Source organism: Lacerta agilis, chromosome 4, assembly GCF_009819535.1.
Source record: "Lacerta agilis isolate rLacAgi1 chromosome 4, rLacAgi1.pri, whole genome shotgun sequence".
Taxonomy (NCBI): Eukaryota; Metazoa; Chordata; class Lepidosauria; order Squamata; family Lacertidae; genus Lacerta; species Lacerta agilis.
The window spans coordinates 50,451,131-50,470,978 of record NC_046315.1 but is presented as its reverse complement, the minus strand read 5'-3'; the positions used below and the strand labels follow the sequence as shown (position 1 = coordinate 50,470,978).

The 19,848-nt window shown below is 42.0% G+C and overlaps 2 protein-coding genes across 8 annotated transcripts in view; one reads left to right on the top strand and one right to left on the bottom strand.

The window, feature by feature from the left end:
* The window catches only part of SON (SON DNA and RNA binding protein), a 36,834-nt gene extending 30,005 nt beyond the window's left edge, over nt 1-6,829 (bottom strand). For all 6 annotated transcript variants that reach the window (XM_033146957.1, XM_033146958.1, XM_033146960.1 and 3 more), the window contains exons 1-2: nt 6,669-6,829; nt 4,725-4,891 (exon numbers count right to left, since the gene is read on the bottom strand). In XM_033146957.1, the coding sequence (XP_033002848.1) occupies nt 4,725-4,891; nt 6,669-6,748 (247 nt within the window). In that variant the 5' untranslated portion in view covers nt 6,749-6,829. The remainder of the gene's footprint in view (nt 1-4,724; nt 4,892-6,668) is intronic.
* Nucleotides 6,830-10,413: 3,584 nt separating this feature from the next.
* Nucleotides 10,414-19,848, top strand: part of LOC117045675 (trifunctional purine biosynthetic protein adenosine-3) — a 28,345-nt gene continuing 18,910 nt past the window's right edge. Inside the window, exons 1-6 of one of the 2 annotated variants that reach the window (XM_033146956.1) lie at nt 10,414-10,506; nt 14,575-14,723; nt 16,798-16,893; nt 17,654-17,828; nt 17,996-18,107; nt 18,806-18,874. In XM_033146956.1, the coding sequence (XP_033002847.1) occupies nt 14,579-14,723; nt 16,798-16,893; nt 17,654-17,828; nt 17,996-18,107; nt 18,806-18,874 (597 nt within the window). In that variant the 5' untranslated portion in view covers nt 10,414-10,506; nt 14,575-14,578. Of the gene's footprint in view, nt 10,507-12,579; nt 12,765-14,574; nt 14,724-16,797; nt 16,894-17,653; nt 17,829-17,995; nt 18,108-18,805; nt 18,875-19,848 lie in introns of those variants that run through there. The other variant, XM_033146955.1, reaches the window with a different exon arrangement.

The window sequence follows — 19,848 nt, the reverse complement described above, 5'->3', positions numbered from 1 at the left end:
GTGTGCTTTTATTTAAAATGCATCTCTGGGTTATTTGCGGGGCCTGCCTGGTGTTTTTACATGAGTAGAATGTGTGCTTTTATTTAAAATGCATCTATGGATTATTTGTGGGGGATAGGAATTCATTCATATATTTTTTCAAAATATAGTCCGGCCCCCCACAAGGTCTGAGGGACAGTGGACTGGCCCCCTGATGAAAAAGTTTGCTGACCCCTGCTACAGAGGCTTATTCAAGAGGTTATTATTAAATGAGCTTATAAGAAATGGAAAAATAAAACAAATACCACAATTGACCTTTAAAGAAGAGAATATGAAAGCACAACATAACACAACTCTTGGTAAACAAAATATATTATAACTTAAGATAACCAATAATGTAGTGGGCTGGATGCAGAAATCTGCTCACAGAAAGGGGTGGATGGAAAGTGACTCCCTGTCCCATCTTTTCCCAAGCATGCCCCAGACCCCCAAAAAGGTTCGCCTGATGCTAAGGGGACCCTGTTGAATGAGACAGGCTATGGCATAAAGGGCTGACGAGGAAGAGGGAGATAGTAGAAATTGGGCCAAGGCACCTTCTGTGATGGTGCTTCTATCAACTTTTTGTGAGGATCAATTTTCCCTAAAGCAACATTTTTAGTCTTTCTAGGGACTAGAAATGGCAGGAAAATCACCTTCCTCTCACACTCTTCAACGATCTCTCTAGATCCAACCCCTTTAGATTTAAAAGCTTGAATTTTCCTGCACCCATCATACATGACATCAGCCACAGGAAAGGTGGGCATGGTTTGGCCCAAATGGCCTGGTGGGTCTAAGTAGGTGGGTTCCCTACCTATGTTATACATGCTCATATAGATCACACTATATTCAATTTGTCTTACTACCTAGTAAGTCTGTTTAGGAGTGCAGCCTAAGTAACATTGATGAGTTTCAGAAATGGATCAGGAGATATAAACGGTGGAGTCAATGCCATACAACAAAGTACAGTGGTACCTCCATATAAGTCCACCCCATCCAGTATCCATTTCTGCGGACGTCCGTGGCAAAACTGGAAGTACCGGAATGGGTTACTTCTAGGTTTGCCGCTCGCGCATGTGCAGAAGCGCTAAATCGCGCATGTGCAGAAGCGCAAACCACTCCGTGCATCTGCGCAGAGCAGCACTTTGTCCAGCGTCCTTTTCGTTGAGCGTCCGGGGCTCCGGAACGGATCCCAGACTCAAAACAAGGTACCACTGTATTGTAACACAATAAATCAATACAAAACAGAAATACTTGCACAATACAATCTGATGGCTGTGTGTGCAAGCAACAACATTTACCAGAAAATGCCTGTTAATAAATGTGTGTGCTAGCAGACACCAACAAGAGGGAAAATAGCTACACCAGCTCCATGCTAGGACAGAAGAGGAGGGACCTGAACCATAGGTACATCAGCACCTGGAATGCCTGTTTTGGCTTCTACCACCAAGAGTCGATAGACGCCTGTGGAGCTTTCAATGGATGTATCAGGCAGGGGCCTCCAGGGTAAAAATGCTGCTCCAACAAACCTACGCATCCACCCATCCTAACCCCCTTCAGCAAGGTTGCTCAGTTGTTGCTACTTTTTATGCAAATCTATACATGCCTGATAACCCTGATGTAAATTTAAACAGAGCTTTCCTAACTGTGTATTGCAACACATTAGTGTGTTGGCTGCAGTGTGTATGTGAGTTGCACGAACGCTCCCCACGCTCCTCCTGGGGCTGGAAAGGGTTACTGTATTTTTCCATGTATAAGACAAGGTTTTTGCTTTTAAAAAAAAGTTAGCAAAAAATTGGGGGTTGTCTTGTACATAGAACATGGGCATCCGGGGAGGGGGGTTAAATATTTAAGCATATGTCTGGGATTTTGGCTTGGGCGAGCTGAGGTGGTCCCTCCTGCTGCCATCCCCCCTTTCTCCTCCCCCTCCGGGCTGCATGCTGGCGACTGGCTTGTTTGAGCTGGCTTGCCCCCGCTCGACCACCGGAACAAGAGCAGCTGCCACCACTTCTGCTGAGAGCTGCCTCAGCTACCTCTCCTTGCCCTTCTTTTCTTTTTTTCCTCTTCCCCTCTCAAACTCCCACCCGTTCGCCACCTTCCTCAGCTCAGTTTGCTCGATGGCATGGCCCGGTGCAGAGTGGGCGCTGCCTTCCCCCGGCTCTCCTCGGTATCCTGCTTGGGAGCCTCCTTCCCTTCGCTTCCTCGCAGCAGCAGCAGCTGCCGCTGAGGGAAAGTTTATGGTGCCCCAGCTGCTGCCTTTGCTTCTGCACCATGGTGCACTGCATGCACCTCATGTTGGAAACCTTGAAGGCAATTGCCCAAAAAAAGATAAACCACAGATCATCCAGATTTTCACTTCTATCTTAGCGTTCTGTTTTCTTAATTTTGGGTTCAAAAAAATAAGGGTAGTCTTATATATGGGGGTGTCTTATACATGGAAAAACCTCCAGTTTGCTAGTAAAACTGAATTACTGTATATTCTGGCATATAAGACTACTTTTTAATCCAGGAAAATCTTCTCAAAAGTCGGGGGTCGTCTTATACACTGGGTGGAGAATCTGCGGTCGAGTATATCTCAAACTCTATATTTTAACTGGAAAAGTTGGGGGTCGTCTTATACGCCAGAAAATACGGTACCGTGTCACGAAATGAGGTCTGTCCAAAAAGTGTGTCACTAGCCTGAAAAGTTTGGAAAGCTCTGCTTTAAGAACACATTTTTACAGAATCTGAATATACCATACAACTATTCAGTGTTGTTGTTGTTTTATTTTACTAACCACGTTCTCCAAGTTCTAATGTAACAAGTTCTCCAAGTTCTAATGTAACAAGTTCTCCAAGTTCTAATGTAACAAGTAACTGTGGCTTATTCAAAAGGAAAAACAAAGCTGTCCGTCAGATCCTCTTATATACAAAGGAGTAGGGAGCTAGACTTAATCAACATTGCAAATTTTAATTTCAGTAGTCAATCTGACACTGATTTTAAAAAATACATCAGTATGAAAAGAAGAGAGGTGATTTAAGTTGAGGAACAGAAGTTTATAAGACCTGCAGCAAAACACTGTGGTGTATCCTCAACTAACAGGATTGTTCCTCTTTGGGGTTCTAGCCAGGAAGCCAGGCATAACCTGCTTCGGGATACTACATTCCATTCCCACCCCATTCACCAGTTTACTTTCCTCACTGACAATTCATTTCCATGATTACTTGGTATAGTCAGTCCACACTGGACTGTTGAGTGGGGGGCAGACTGTTGCCTGCTTAGGTGTCACTGGGTTTTTAAAAATATTTTTGTACTTCTGCAAGCCTTGGGGATTTCCTGAGCATGCTGATATATCCCTCTTGTTTTTCAGTGGTTCTATTTTGGTGTCAACACTCACATCTGAATTTGCTATTAGGAATGAGATATCAGGGTTATATAAGATTAATTTCGTCTGCCCATAATGCATTAATACTTCTGGAACTTGGGTTCTGACACCATGTCTGAGGTCTCACTATTCAGGCGTTATGTTAATTTTCTACAAAAGATAATAGTTTTTAAATAATTAAATGCAACTCAAATTATTCACATTAGGCCAGAGTAAATTGTGCACCATCTTTTACAGAAATTATTCAGGAGTTGAGTTGACAAAAAACAAAACAGTGATCTGAGAAATCAGCTATTGTCCAATATATTGGTTTTGTGCATATAACTTTAAAAACACGTGTTTTAATACCATAGGTATATGGCAATGACTTCACACACATGAAATGTGTGAAAGCTTAACCACCAGCTTTCTCAGTTCCCGGTGCTTGCCCCAACCCTGCAACTGCAGTCAGAGCTCACCTGTCGCAGCAGCGGCAAAGCTGGAAGTCCGGGTTGTATTCAATGAAGTCAGATTCAAACATACATTTAACTAACTTACTTAGCTGCATATAACCCATTGAATCCCATTGAAATAATCAGAAAAAATAACACCGTACTTTACTATTAGTAAATGAATTTGGCAATTACAACTCAGTCCTAAATCTGTTTGCTTACAAATAAATCCCAGTAATTTCAATATGCTTTACTCCCTAGTGTGCATATTTACGAGAGCTGCAGCTGTAATTTAACATTTACATGAAACTTTATATAACTTGTTCTAGCTAGTTTTACACATTACATCGATACACTGTTAGTTTTCCCAAATGTTACAGATCAATAACTTAACTCATTTTTGGAAAGCAGAATACTTTGAAAGACATAACTGTAAAACTGCCAAAACCACGAAAACCAGGCTTCCTCAAACTCAGCCCTCCAGATGTTTTTGGCATACAACTCCCATGATCCCTAGCTAGCAGGACCAGTGGTCACGGATGATGGGAATTGTAGTCTCAAAACATCTGGAGGGCCGAGTTCGAGGAAGCCTGACCAAAAAGCACAGATGGGACAAATAACATATTGAAGCATTTTCTGTTAAAATAAAAATAAAATTGAGGCCAACATATTGCAAACAGACTTCCCCTCTTCCTCTGCTCCCGCTGAGGTTCCCCATTCCCCCCAGAGGATCCCACAATCCTCTAGAGCAGAAGCATGCACATGAGGGACTGCTGGGGGGACAGAATTTGAAGGGGAAGTCCCATAGTGGTGGCATAATTATTTCCACTGGAGGATGTAGAGCATTGGATTTCAAACCGAAGGTGCACACTGAAAGAAAATATACAAGGGTTAAAATGTTTTTTTTATGTACCTGGTTTGTACTGTGACTCTGCACCCAACACTTCTGATAATACTTGTTCTATCTTCTGCACTAGTGGATCATTCTGAAGATTCCCAATAGACGTAATTGTATCATCAGAAGAGTTCACTTGCTCAGATGAGTTTATTTCACCATTGTGCTGACTTCCTAACTTTGCACTAATAAAGAAAAATATGCAGAATCTCAATATTAGCTATACATTAAAAACAAATGGAAATAATATAACACAAAAACATTCAATTAACATATAGAATTGGATGCAGACTGCTTCATTAAATTATCTTCTGTTTACTGTACTGATTTTTGGGTGCTAGTGTATAAGGCTAGTGACAGGCATGCTATTGGACATTTGGAATTGTTTTGAAAATTTTCAGGGCATTGCACTGGGACACTTAACTGTGTAATAGTGGAGAATTTTAGATCTTCCTAACTGAAAGTGAAAGAGTACAGTAAGAAATGTGGTTGTTTACCAGTTTAGTGGCCTTTGAAAGCATTTTTGACTTGCATTACTAGCTTGCTTCTATGTCTATTAGAGCACTGATCTCAGACTGCATGTATCATCATTATATCCTATTTTTCTATTTAAAAAACCACTTTTGTACTAAAAAAAATTCCTGACATAACAGAAGTATATGATTTAACTAATTTTGGTATTTCATTTACTGTTTCTACAGTACTTAGCAATGGGATTTGACACTTTATGTGATGAACAGAATCTTTGAGAACTCTCTATTTTTTGTCTTTTGTGGACTGTATACTTCATGTGTCACTTTGGTTACTTTATTTATTTAACCATTTGTATACTGCTTATCCAAGTAGTCTGCATAAAATGCTAGGCGTTTTAATAAACGAAATTTCTCATCCAATCCAGTCAAGGAGTTTGTACAGTGAATGAAACTTCCACCATGAACTACATGACTAAATGATGACTGTTTTACAGTCAAGTTGTGTTATTTTTCTTTGCACAGTGCTTAACAAAGAAACCCCACAAAAGAGCAATATTATTATGGAGTCAGTACTACTGTTTACACTTAAGCATCAACAACAAATAACCCTGCAATACATGCTCCAAAACGTCTACTGTACAAGGTAGAACAAACCACTAAGAAAAAAACCCACTAGGAACCTCTACCAACCTTCACAACTAAGTTAACGTTCCCAACATTTCTGAAAATCTTAATTCTCATAAAAAGCAATTACATATTGATTAAGAATTAACTCTTGATGTTTACGGTAAAATCCTATGCGTATTTAGAATTGGCTCTTTAGCCCTCAAAATGTTGTCTTCATGAACACCATCCTTTCATTGGATTCTTCTTTTCTTTAATACTTTGTTTACCGGCCAGAACCACTGAAGGAACAGCTAACTTCCTCGAGAGCAGTTCTCCAAAACACTGGCTTCCTTAGAGCAAGAGTGGAGAACCTTTGACCTGCTGCTGAACTACAACTCCCATCCCCCCAGCAAGCGTAGCGAATAGCCAGGGGTGATTGGAGTTGTAGTTCAGCAACTTTTGGAGAGGCCTAAGATTCCCAAGGCCTGCTTCAGCGGCTTCGAAGCTCAGGGTCCGTTCGTAAACCCTTATTCCTCTGAGTGCCCCCAAACCCCTCCACGAAACTTGCTCTGAGCGCCTCACGCCGGTCCGAAGTCGGTTTGAGCGCCAATCCACACAGAGGCCGTCCTTCTGCTCCGCCACCTCCCTCAGCAGCTGCCCTTCATTGTCTCTCCCTTGCGCCTCGGCCCCCCCCCGGCGCCTCCCCCCTTGGCCGCTGCCATAAGCTCCTCGCCCACAGTACCCCCCCCTCCCCGCCACCCGCATTCCCCTCCCTCGACATCCCTTCCGGTCCCTTCGCTCTGCCCATCCCCCACTCCACCCGTTACTCCGCGTAATGCCGCCGCCGCCGCCGCAAGAAAACCCGGTCCCTCTAACCAATTACCTGCCGAACTGCTGCTCCTGGATCTCCCGGAACTTGCTAACGACAAAAGACCGAAAAATCTGCTCGATGCTAGTCGCCATGACAGCCTCGCGCAGCACAGGCCCCCCACTTCCCCCTTATCCCCCCCTTCACTCGCTCTCCGAGACGCAGATCCGCCTGCGCTCTACAATGCAACACCGGAAGAAGACGCGGACGGGCTCTTCTTCCCCTCCCCCCCTCCTCGTCCCTCCCTCCACTTCCGGATTGCCCTCTCGCTGGCTCTCGTTCTCCTGATTGCTCGTCCCAACAAGGGGCGGAGCCTGAGCCGGCTTGTGAATGGGCGCTCTGTCGCCAAAGTGAACCATAGAGCTCCTACTCGGATGCCTTGGAGGTGCGAGGCGGACGTGACTCCGGGCGCCCCTCCTCCCCCTCCCCCTCCGCCTTGCGTAACTGTATATGGCCGCCTTCTGGCTTCTCGTCAGCTCAGGCGACATCCGGAGTTGGAAACACAATGACAATGGCAGCGGTTGATTCCGGGGCAGAAAAAAATATAAAGGCCCGCACTTTATCCTTCTGTTCGCCGAGGAGGACGCTTCGGTCGTCTCTCTGTCCGCCCGCCCCTCCCCCTCCCCCCGTGTTTCAGACGTGGTTGTGTACAAGGTCAATGAAATTGAATGCAAAAAAAAAGAAAAAACCCAAGGTGCCGCACGCCGATGGCGGCTCTCAGCGAACAAGCCCAGTCCTTCGGAGTTGGACGTTGCACTGCCCTCCCTCCGACCGGGGAAAAGCGGCCATGTTGTTGATTCCGCAGTTGGAGGCGAGGTGCCGCCGTCCTTGCTTCTCGGCTCGAAAGGACGCCATACACACAGTCTGAAATACAGATATATACACAAACACCACTTTATCTCACACACCCCAGACACCAGAAGCTTTCAGAGTTTGCGTGATGGGCGGGCTAAGAACCCGATTCCGTGCATGTTTACTCGCAAGTAATTCTGCATAAGATCGCAGCATGATTTCCAAATTCATGGCTTTGCATCCCGTAAGATGTTAGCGCGCGCACTAGCCCAAAAGCAGTGGCCCAAAACTGCTAAAAATAAATGCACAACAGCTCCTTAAAAGGCACCGATGGTAAGTGTTGTTATTCACTGCTGAAAGACGGTAAATAAATGCGTTTCTAAATAAAAAAAATGAATATGTTAATAGGCTAAGGTAGACCTGGAGCATGTACACACGCTTATAACACAGCTGAGGGAAGGGCCGCAGCGCAGTGAATGGAGCACATTCTTTGCATGCAGAAGGTATTGGGTTTAATCTTTGAAAGTAGGCAGAACCTAAGATTCATATAAACCTAGCCCATGTCTTGGGCTGACAACAGCTGGAGGATCACAAGACTCCATATCCCTGTATTAGTGGAAATACTTTCCATGTCACATGGTTTTAAAACGAGAGTTTTAAGTGGAAAATACATTGGTTTCATCTGGATTGTTAACATAGTGTTAAAAGAAAAATATGCTCATAACAATAGTCTGTTTTATGGTGCACATAATTATGATCTTTGCCTTACGTAATCCACTTAGAAGCAGTCATACCTCAGGTTATGGCTACTAAAGGTTGCGCAAACGGGTTACTTCCAGGTTTTGGCGCTCGCGCATGCGCAGAAACACTAGATTGCACTTTGCGAATGTGCAGAAGCACTGAATTGTGACCCGCGCATGCACAGACGCAGTGCTGCGGGTTGCAAACGCTGCAGGTTGCGAATGTGCCTCCCACACGGATCAAGTTCACAACCCGAGCATCCACTGTATTAAGCAGGCCATATATCCTGTCAAAATAAATGTGGTGACAACCTTTAGATACTGTATTTTTAATATTAGAATATACTTCAAAATTGACTAACTTTCATTAGTTATCTCTGGAGGTAGTGTTTGTTTCTATATTCAATATACCGGTAACTGCCCATCAGTAAGCATTCCATGGGAGGCTTACAAACAGAACAAATTTAAAAATACATGGGTGGCGCTGTGGTCTAAACCACAGAGCCTAGGGCTTGCCAATCCCCGCCAGTAAAGTAAAGCGAGATGAGTGCCGCAAACCCAGAGTCGTCCACTACTGGACCTAACAGTCAGGGGTACCTTTACCTTTTTAAAAATACAATACAATACAAAATAATTATAGTAAACCATAAAACACAGCAAAATAAACTGAAACAGCATAACCCAATTTACAACCCAGATTTAATGTTGTCAATTAAATACTATTCTATGGACTTTTTACTTGGAAATCATTATGAATTCAGCTGGACTTTTGTTGTTGTTGTTTAGTCGTTCAGTCGTGTCCGACTCTTCATGACCCCATGGACCAGAGCACGCCAGGCACGCCTATCCTTGACTGCCTCTCGCAGTTTGGCCAAACACATGCTAGTCGCTTCGAGAACACTGTCCAACCATCTCATCCTCTGTCGTCCCCTTCTCCTTGTGCCCTCCATTTTTCCCAACATCAGGGTCTTTTCTAGGGAGTCTTCTCTTCTCATGAGGTGGCCAAAGTACTGGAGCCTCAACTTCAGGATCTGTCCTTCTAGTGAGCACTCAGGGCTGATTTCTTTAAGAATGGATAGGTTTGATCTTCTTGCAGTCCATGGGACTCTCAAGAGTCTCCTCCAGCACCATAATTCAAAAGCATCAATTCTTCGGCGATCAGCCTTCTTTATGGTCCAGCTCTCACTTCCGTACATTACTACTGGGAAAACCATAGCTTTAACTATACGGACCTTTGTCGGCAAGGTGATGTCTTTGCTTTTTAAGATGCTGTCTAGGTTTGTCATTGCTTTTCTCCCAAGAAGCATGCGTCTTCTAATTTCGTGACTGCTGTCACCATCTGCAGTGATCATGGGAACCAAGAAAGTGAAATATCTCACTGCCTCCATTTCTTCCCCTTCTATTTGCCAGGAGGTGATGGCAGCTGGACTTACTCAAGGCTTATTACTGTGCCAAGATTCAGCAACTCAACGCCATAATTTGTTTTCAGTGTCAGAGCTCAACCCTAGAGTTCCCCTGCAAGTTGCAAGGATAGGAAAGAAAGTTTCCAATGCACAGTGAGTGTTTCTAAGACAGTTGAGGTCTAAGTTCTGCTGCAAGGGGCTTGCTCCCACATAAATGTGCATAGAACTAAAGTCTGTAGTAGGCTTTGGGCTCGAGTTTTATAACTGCGAGATACATTGGTGTGCATATTTGTCTCTTAACTATTTGTGTTATGCAACCCATATCCTGTCCTAAAGCCATGGAATTCGATCTCTGGCTCACAGCTCCCCTGTAGCTTATTAGTAACGATAGGTTTGCTACAATACAAGGATCCGGCCCAGCATCTGGTTGTTTTATTTTCAAAGTGCCCTGACTCCAGATCTGGTTAGCTTATTACCTACGTAGCTGTTACTTTTCAGCTGTAGAGCAGGGTGGGTTCCCCAAACTAAGGCCCGGGGGCCAGATGTGGCCCAATCACCTTCTAAATGCTGCCCACAGAGGGTCCGGGAATCAGCGTGTTTTTACATGAGTAGAATGTGTCCTTTTATTTAAAAGGCATCTCTGGGTTATTTGTGGGGCATAGGAATTCGTTCATATTTTTTTTCAAAATATAGTCCGGCCCCCCACAAGGTCTGAGGGACAGTGGACTGCTGAAAAAGTTTGCTGACCCCTGCTGTAGAGTATTTGTTAGACGAAATCCCTTCCGTTTATTAGCAAATCCGTTCCTTTTCTTCTTCCCCGCAGAGGGTTAAAGATTGCTTCATTTGAAGCATTCTGGGAAATGTAGTTTTTGTCGTATGGTCCTGGTAACTGCCCATTTTTTAAAAGCTGCCTGAAAAGTAAGTTTTTGCTTTCGCTTGGGGGAGTGGGGGACGGGCATCGATTAAAAAATAAATGGCTATGTTATGTGCTTCTTTACAGTGCGTGACAGAATAGTTGCCCTTACTTTGTAGTGAGAGAAATTTCTTTTTCAGATTTTCGTGACCACGTGTTTTGTTTTGCTTTGCTTCTGAGATTTTAGATGGCTTCCTTACACTTCCTACAAAACCCGTGTTTGGAATGCCAAATATCTCTTGCGTTCCGCGGGTTGCTTCCGTTTAAGTTTGATACAGGCATTTTTAAAGTAAGCAAGATGCCAGCAGTACTGGCATCTCCACAAAATGTTGTAATTTGTATGAATATAGTTTCGCATACTTTTAAAATGTATGTTGTTGTTTTAAAGTCAATGGGTGCTGCAACTTTACGGTGCAAACTTTCTTTTGAAGTTTCATGAGTGTTTGTTGTAATGCATGAATTGTGTGTTCTCTACAGACAACTGATCTCGTTCGTTTTTTATAAGAATGGAGAAACATTTGCATTGGGAATGAGCTTCCCATCTTTCCTTTCACATTAAAAAGTTCTGAGGCGGTATTGCTTAATCATAAGCAATGTGACCAGCATAAATAAAGTTTAACTTAATTCCTAGGTACCATGCTATGGGTGTTCAATGCCCTGCAAGCTTGTTTTTTATATGGGGTGGAACTGAGTGTTTGAGATCACCTAAAAGGAAAGCAATGCCCAACTTGGTGATGACAGAATAAATGATGCAAGGAGAGAGAGTTGTAGCCCAAGATAGGAGGTAAGAGAACACCTAGCCACATACTTTAAATGCAGTCAGATATCCAAGAGTAGTAATGGAGCTTGATGATATAATCTCAGAACCTATAATCTTTGAGAATTATTGGAGAATTGGTGAGGCACCTATGAACTGGAGGTGGGCAAAAGTTGTCCCTATCTTCAAAGGGGGGGGGGGAGAGACGACCCAGGTTACTACCAACTGGTCACCTTGTCATCATACCAGGAAAGGTCCTAGAACAGATAATTAAACAGTCAGTTTGCAGAGAAGCTGTTAGGTGGATTTGTAGCCTGGTTGACAAAGAGTTGCTCACTAACTTCCTTGTCATCGTGGGAAAAAGTGAAAAGGAGGGTGCCACAGGGTTCTGTTCTGGGTCTGTTGTTTAACATCTTTATAAACATCCGTTCTCTGTTTAGTGTGTCCTTCTTAGCATAGGGTAATTATTCTATTTGCCTAGTACTGTAGTGGCCTACTAGACCCTTCTATATGGCTGCCATGTCAAAATGAATTGTTACCTAGAGGGCTGCAAAGACCTTTGACTTCAACCTTAAAATGTTATTGATGTAAATTATATTTCCACCTTCCATTCCCTCCCACAAATAGCACATAACACCATGTCATTTTTTGATGCTGTTTCAGAGCTCTGAACTGTAACATATTTCAAGGATTATTATTTTTTAAAAAAGGCAACTGAGCTTCCACATCTTTCTGTTTTTCTCCTTATGATACAAAAGTAGCTTGTATTAGGAATGCTTCCTGTACCAAAAGTATACTGGGTTATTATTTCATTTGCAGTACCGTGTACAATGCTGGCACCTTTAGAACAGAATAAAACAAAGTTAGACTGCAGAAAGTGTTTTGTGCACAGAGATCCAAGCATGGTTATAACCCATTTTGAATAGATCTCTTTCTATATCATCACCCCAGCTGTTCCATGTTGCATAGGAGGCTAGTTTCATTGAGGATAGGATGGAGGTTTGGAGTAATATTGTGCATATTAATTTCCAATAGAGATAGCTCATAAAATATGGCCAAGATCCAAAGAGTTGCTTTCAGTGTGCCCAAATTTGGGAGTGTTTATTTGAGACCTTTTTTGGGGGGGTCTATTGATACTTTTGAACGTTTAAAAAATGGATTGGCAAGTGGCTTGTGGGGCACTGTTCTTTGAGAAGCGCAAGTCAAATGCCCCCTTGGGAGTTTTGGACCTAGATGCATGGCTCTTTGATCCCAGTCTTTGCAAAATTGTGAGGCAATGCCGTTTTAAATTTTAGATTTCTTTTTAAAAAAGAGCAAGATATTATCTACCCTGGAAAATGTTGTAACCACCCTCTTTACGCTAAGCTGATCTCTCCTCTTCATTGGTCACTCATCAGTGGGGGTTTTGATAGGCATATAGCCAGAGGCTGCTCCTTCTTTCTTTCTTTCTTTCTTGCATGGCTATTGGAAACCCACTCTTTCCAGATTGCTGCTGTCAAGATCACAGTAAGTACATTGTGTGTCATAGTGTAAGCCTCCAGTACAGTATATAATAGAGATGGACTGGTTTTATGTAAGTCACTCTCGCAAGAACTGGAGGTGTTTTCATCAGAAGTCTCTTGGATTTGCTACCAAATGCAAGTGTTTGGGCTTGAGGATTTACTGCATATTATTTTGTGTTGATTTTTTGTGATTTGCACTTCACACATGATAAATCGGTCATCAATTGAATTATTTATCATATGAAAGTATATATTTTTCACTACAGATTAAATGTTTTAGTTACTAAAACATTTAAAGGACAGTTACAGGTAGGTAGCCGTGTTGGTCTGCCATAGTCAAAACAAAATGAAAAATGAAAAAATTCCTTCCAGTAGCACCTTAGAGATGCACACGAAAGCTCATACCAAGAACAAACTTAGTTGGTCTCTAAGGTGCTACTGGAAGGAATTTTTTCATTTTTCATTTTGATTTAAAGGACAGTTTAGTTATTTGACAAGTATTGGAGCACTGTAAGGGAGATGAGCAAAATTGAGTTGTATATTGCATTTATTGCTAAAATGCCAATGATTGCTAAATAAAGCATTGCTTAATTGTGTTTTCCTAGTTTATTTAACCATAATTACCATTTTTGTGCTCAAAGCAACCTCTGCAAAGATCTGTAACAACCTGTTCTGTGTCTGCTTCCTGAGAACAAAGTATGCACATCTACACATGAGTCTTGAATGGTGTATCAAATCCTGAAAGAACCTCAATACACCATATTCTACTCTGGCAGATCTGTGATTGAATTACTGTAGAGGCAACTGATGACTTACTGTGTGCATAGTTATTACTTAATTGATAATTTTATTATTTATTTTTTGGTAAACTGCTCTGGGGTTTTTGTACAATCAAGTGGTATATAATTTTTATGAAATGAATGAATAAATAGGGCACATTTTATCTTATTATGATGGTATTCAGCTAAATTTTACTCAGATTGCACCCATTGAAATTAATGAGGTTAGGTCCACTAATTTCAGTAGATCTTCTCTGAGCTGAATACCACTAATTTATTTTTCTATTATAGTCATTATTCTAAAATTGTTACACAAATTTAATATACATCCTATTTTCTGGCCAGCTGTAGTTGTGACAAGTTGGGAAGTAATTGACTTGGAAGTGGGATATATGCATACGTAGTGCTACTATGCAAAGTGGATTGAGTTTAGAAAGGAGCATAACAGATCTTATTTTTCCCCCTTCTCCAAATGGATTGTGTCTCTGCATACCCAAAAAGAAGTGTTTGGCAGGGTTTTCTTTTTATCTGTGCCTGACGTTGGGAGGAACTGTACACATTGACTAGAGTGGGGTTAATGACCAGCCGCTCTTGAGGATTATACTGGAGGGGGGGTAGGGAAGGGCAAATGCCATATTTGCAAAAATTGCAACAGGGAGACTCCTTGTTTAAGTGAAATTCTTAACTAGTTAGGAACCTATTCCCTCAGGAGCGATACAAAGGCTTTCATAGCAAAGGCAGCTAATTAACCATGCATTTAAAAATGCTTATCTCTATTGCACATTTCACCAGCAAAAATAATCTCAGTCAACCAACCATTTGTTATTTTTTGCATTTTCAAATATTTTTAAAGTTAGTGTGGTACGTATAAAGTAAATCCTCTGTTATGGTTCAGTCAAACATACATGGTTGCACTATATACTTTATGTTTCAAACAGCAGTGTAATATGGAAAGCAAAATGGCATGTTATGCTACTACAGTTGTTGCTCAGTACAGCACTCAACATTTTGCATGTCCTGCTTCTTTCTGCACAGACTGATGGCTGAGCACGTGCTTGTGATTGGCAGCGGAGGTAGAGAACATGCTCTGGCTTGGAAACTGGCACAGTCTCCACATGTGAAACAGGTTCTGGTCGCGCCTGGAAATGCTGGTACAGCTAAGGATGGGAAAATCTCTAACTCAGGTAATTAAGGAAAATGTGAAGTAAGTTGAAATGCATCGCTTCGAGGCATTAATCTTTGAGTAGCTCCCACTGATAAACTGTGACCATTTTCATCTTTAAGACTCTTTATGAGTTTATAAGAAGAAGCAAAAATTTAAATGGCTGGCATCAATTACTCTGTTCTGTGCCAGAAACTGAGTCTCTGAGATGCCATTTCCCCCTTCATTGAAAAGAAGGGTTGCTGTATCATAAAGACCAATATGCTCTATTTAGCTATCCTTTTCATGACGAGTGAAAGAGATGCCCTTGGGCATTCACGTGGTACTCATGTGGTCTGTTCAGATGTAGAGCATGAAACAAAAATCTTTGTCTGTGCTCATTGAATTAATGTTGATTTCCTCTCCCAGAAACTTTGTCTTTCACAGGACAGTACCAATGTTACGGTCAAGATTATTGTATTTTCATTTATATGTGTTAGGTTTTTCCTGTTGTTTTTTCCCAATGAAAATAGAAGATGCAGAAATCTGTGTGTGTGTGTGTGTGCGCGCATGTGTGTGTGTGTGTGTGTCCCTCTCTCTATATATATATATATTAGAAAAACAGCTTCTTAAAATAATATTAAAAAAAGAAAACTTGTCTCCTGTTGATGTAATGCTTAAAAGCGCATGATCTGTTTGCATGACAACCTGATCTGTCTTTTAAGGTGCACATTTTTTGCTATGATCTGCCCCTTTAACTCTGAAGCAGAAGAGATAGCAGATTAGTTGTGGGGGAAAGTAGTGGTAATGTTTGGTCCCTGGAGGCATTTCTATACATTCAAATTTCCATAAAGCCCAAACTAGTTTGACCACAAACTATATTCTGCATTTCACCTTTGTGGAATAATTAAATCCTAGAAGAAGAAAAAGCATTCTTCATCTGTTGGTATGATTCTTTTAGAAATGGGGGAAGTCACTCAAGGCCAGTTTTCCCGAACGTTCATTCAGCATTAACCAAAGTGAAAATTTATTCTATACCCCCCTTCATCCAAACAGCATAGGACAATTTTGTGAGAATACAAAATACATAATAAAACAATAACAAACAGATCAGTAACCCACCCCACAACACGTTTAAAAGGCCATAGAATGCTTAATCCACCAATGGCCTGGTTATAGAGAAACATTTTCACCTGGCACCTCAAGATATGTTATGAAGACACGAGGCGAGCCTCCCTGAGGAGAACATTCCACAAACGGGGAGCCACTGCAGAAAAGGCCTGTTCTCAAGCTATTGTAAAATGCTACACAGCACCTTAATCAGTGCTCACCCCCTCTGCTGTTTAAGAGTTGTCAAATCCATATCAGGAATCGCATCACAGAAGGACAGAAGGCTACAGGTTAAATACGCCTGGCCAATTAAAATATATTGCTTCATGTTTGTCAAGGGATGAGCAGCTTTTGCCTCTGCAACACCCCTTGAAACTGCCAATCCTTGTCATGTGGAACGAGGGGTTAGGAATTCTCCTGGCCAATTGGTTCACATGATCCAGTTTACTTCAGACTTTGGATTTATTTATTCTTGATAAAAGTCAGAGAGTAACATTGCCTTTCTTTACTGTGTGTGTGGGGGGGTGCTACCTGGTTTTCTCTCCCTTGCTGGCAAATGTCGGTGTTTGCTGCTTATTAAAATAACTCTCAAAAATCTCCTTACAAAAAGTAGGGCAACTTTGCCATCTTTATTCACAGAAAAGTCTCCCCAAGTATTGTCCCAGAATTAATGTAACACCAGGACTTAATATTAACTGCAGTCAGTGACCTAGAACTTATAATTCCCAGTTTAGACATTCTGTGTATTCTGTGTACAATGTGACTTGAACCATTCATACTTGCAAATGGAAGATTGCATAATGGAGCTGTTAGGTTCGAACCCCTGCTCAGCTCTGAAGCTCACTGTGTGACCTTGGACCATATCACTGTCTCTCAGCCTAACCCACCTCAGTGGGATGCTTTGAAGGTTAAGTGCCTCTCTGAGCCATGTGGAAGGGCAAGAAACAAATGTAAGCAGTAAATAAAAACCACAGCTAATTGCAACCATTTTTTTTGTCCATTGATAGTTATCTCAGTCAGTGATCACACTGCTCTTGCCAAATACTGTAAAGACCAGAAGATTGGACTTGTGGTGGTTGGTCCAGAAGTCCCTCTTGCTGCCGGTATGTCTAAAAGAAATTATTCTGCAAACTTCTGTGTCCTGTTTAATCTACTAATTTATGACTTCTATATGCCGAATTGAGTGTATAAAAACACACAAGTATGCTAACATGCAGTATAGGGCATCTCTTCTACCAGAACATTAAAGTGGAAAAGTACTTTTTGGCCTTTGTGATTGGCTAACAGTTTAGAAATCTGGAGTGACTCTGTTTTGGTCACAGTGTTTGCCTCAAAACAGTTCTTTGCTCGTTGTCTGTCTGCTTCGGCTTTTGAAATAGCTACTCTAGATGATAGCCAAGGAGTTGATTTGGTTACTATGGCCTCAAATTTCTCTAGCTGCTACTTCTGCCAACATTTATAGCTGGACACCATTTTTGTAATCTCATCCCAGTTGTTTTGTTTTGCTTTAAATTAGGACTTAACGTGCACAGAGTGTTGCCATGTGAAGTGCTTTTGCATCTTCCATGACAATCCATTCCATTCTATTCCCTCTTCTGCAAAAGGCAACTAATATTCCACAGCCACTGTGCATGCTCAGAGTTTGTTGTTTCTGAGCAGAGGATGGTGACTGCCCCCTTAGGATTTTTTTTCTATAAAGGGGGGGGGGTTGGTACCTCTGCTACCCTTGAGGTTTCCCCAAGGCTGTGAAGACCTTCCTCTGTGTGGATGGTGTACTCAGAGTACAGTGTTAGCATCCATGATTGTGTTTCAATTAACTCTTTTCATAAAACCCATAAAACTTTGGATTATTTCTGCTGCTAGGAATTGTTGATGACTTGACAGCTGCTGGTGTTAGATGTTTTGGTCCTACTGCAAAGGCAGCTCAACTGGAGTCCAGCAAGAGCTTTTCCAAAGCCTTTTTGGATCGTCATGACATTCCAACTGCAAGATGGAAAGCTTTCACTAATGCAAAAGAAGCGTGTGCCTTTATTACCAGGTACAGCATCTTTCAGTACGGGGAGAATTCTTTGTCTATTTTTGTTGCATCTTCCCTGCTTTTGAGAATGTGTATAGAGCTTGAAATCTGAATGAATTTCCTCTTACTTACTTACTTACTTACTTGCTTGCTTTCCTCCTCCCCCCCCCCACTGCCACCCCACCAAGTGCGGCTTTCCCTGCCCTAGTTGTAAAGGCAAGTGGTCTGGCGGCCGGAAAAGGTGTGATTGTGGCCTCTAATAAAGAAGATGCTTGCAAAGCTGTCCATGAAATAATGCAAGTAAGTTGGGAATGTATTAAAACAATTTCATCATTAAGATTACACCTAAAATTGTTCTCTAGGAGCCTAGTATTGGGCCAAACTAGGACTGAGGCTGCACTCCTCAATGCATTTAGTGGAGAGTAAATTTCACTGAATGCACTGGACTTGCTTCTGAGACATGTTTAGAATAGCAGTGCCACTTAGACTGCAATCCCATGTATGCTTACCTATGAGTAAGCCCCAACAAATGCAGAGAGACTTACTACTGAGTAAGCATTAACTGTGCTATTAAGGATGTGTAGAACTATCTTTTAAGGCAAGGGTAAGGTGCCTGTGAGCTCCAGTTGTTGCTGGATTACAACTCCCATCATCCCTGACCGTTGGCCGTGATTACAGAGGCTGATGGGAGTTGGGAGTCCAACAGCATGGCCACAAGTTCTCTATGCATGGTTTAAGAGGGTGTCTATTCTATTGCTTTCATCTGAGCGAGTTCTTCCATGGAACTTGAAATGTGTGATATCTTAAAATGGAAACTGTTTGAGAAGGAAAGAAAATAGTCTCTGCTATATTGCTGGGTTTCTGAATAAGATGATTAAGAACATGTTTCAAAGCATTTGTTCTTCTCTGCTGGATCAGGCAGATTCTATTTGTTAGAATACTGTTACAAATGAAAGTCTACAGATAGGTTCAGATATGTATGTATACTTTTCATGCAGGATAAAACCTTTGGAACAGCCGGAGAAACAGTTGTTGTTGAGGAGCTTCTTGATGGAGAAGAGGTTTCTGTAAGTATATCCTATAATGTCTGGCAGCCTTTCTGACACAACTTTTCTTCCATTCACTGAAATTCCTTCCCATTCATGGAGCAGCTCTGTTGGATCCCACCTGATGTCCATCACGCAATGCATAAAGCAAATCCAGTTGGTTAATCACTTTTATCACTTACTGTTTTCAGCAAATGTTTTTAACTTTGGCCAGGTAATGCCCATTCTGTATATTAGGTACAAGTTATTACTACTTAAGGACTTAAAAGCTACTCACTGAGATGGACTATGGGGTTACTGTTTTGAGCTCTACCTATGTGAGTTGCCAAAACAAAAAATATTCTATTTATGTAATCAAAATACTGCATTGCTGAGTGGAACTTGGCCTTGCAATGTTACAGTTGTTCCGTCACTGCAAGCATTTCTGCTTTCCGCACAGAACATTCTCCTCTCTCCTCCCACCATGTGCTATACTGGGGTTCTCCTGACTCCTCAGAGCTGATTTGGGGAGAAGAAGAGGTCGGAATGACCCAGTTACACTAGCAAGACTCATCGTATTAGCATCTATTAGTGAAACTGTTCAGTTGAATCTGTCTTCATGCTTTCAAATTGGCTTCCTTTTGAGTGATCCTAAATATTGATCCCTGGCTCTTGCTAGATATTATTGATCAGTCATAAGAGTAAAAACTTCAAATCAAATATGGAATTTTCGGAGGGGAGGGGGAACCCTGTGCAAAAAAGAACAACCCCAGCAACAGCAACAGCTTATTAATACAGTCGTACCTCATGTTACGATTGTTTCAGGTTGTGTTTGTGACACGATACGAACGCGCTGAACCCAGAAGTACCGGAACGGGTTACTTCCGGGTTCGTCAATTCGCACATGCGCAGACGCGCAAAATGACATCATGCACATGCGCAGAAGCGCCAAATCGTGTCGCGCACATGCACAGACGCGGCACTTCAGGTTGCGGACCTTTCAGGTTGCGAACGGG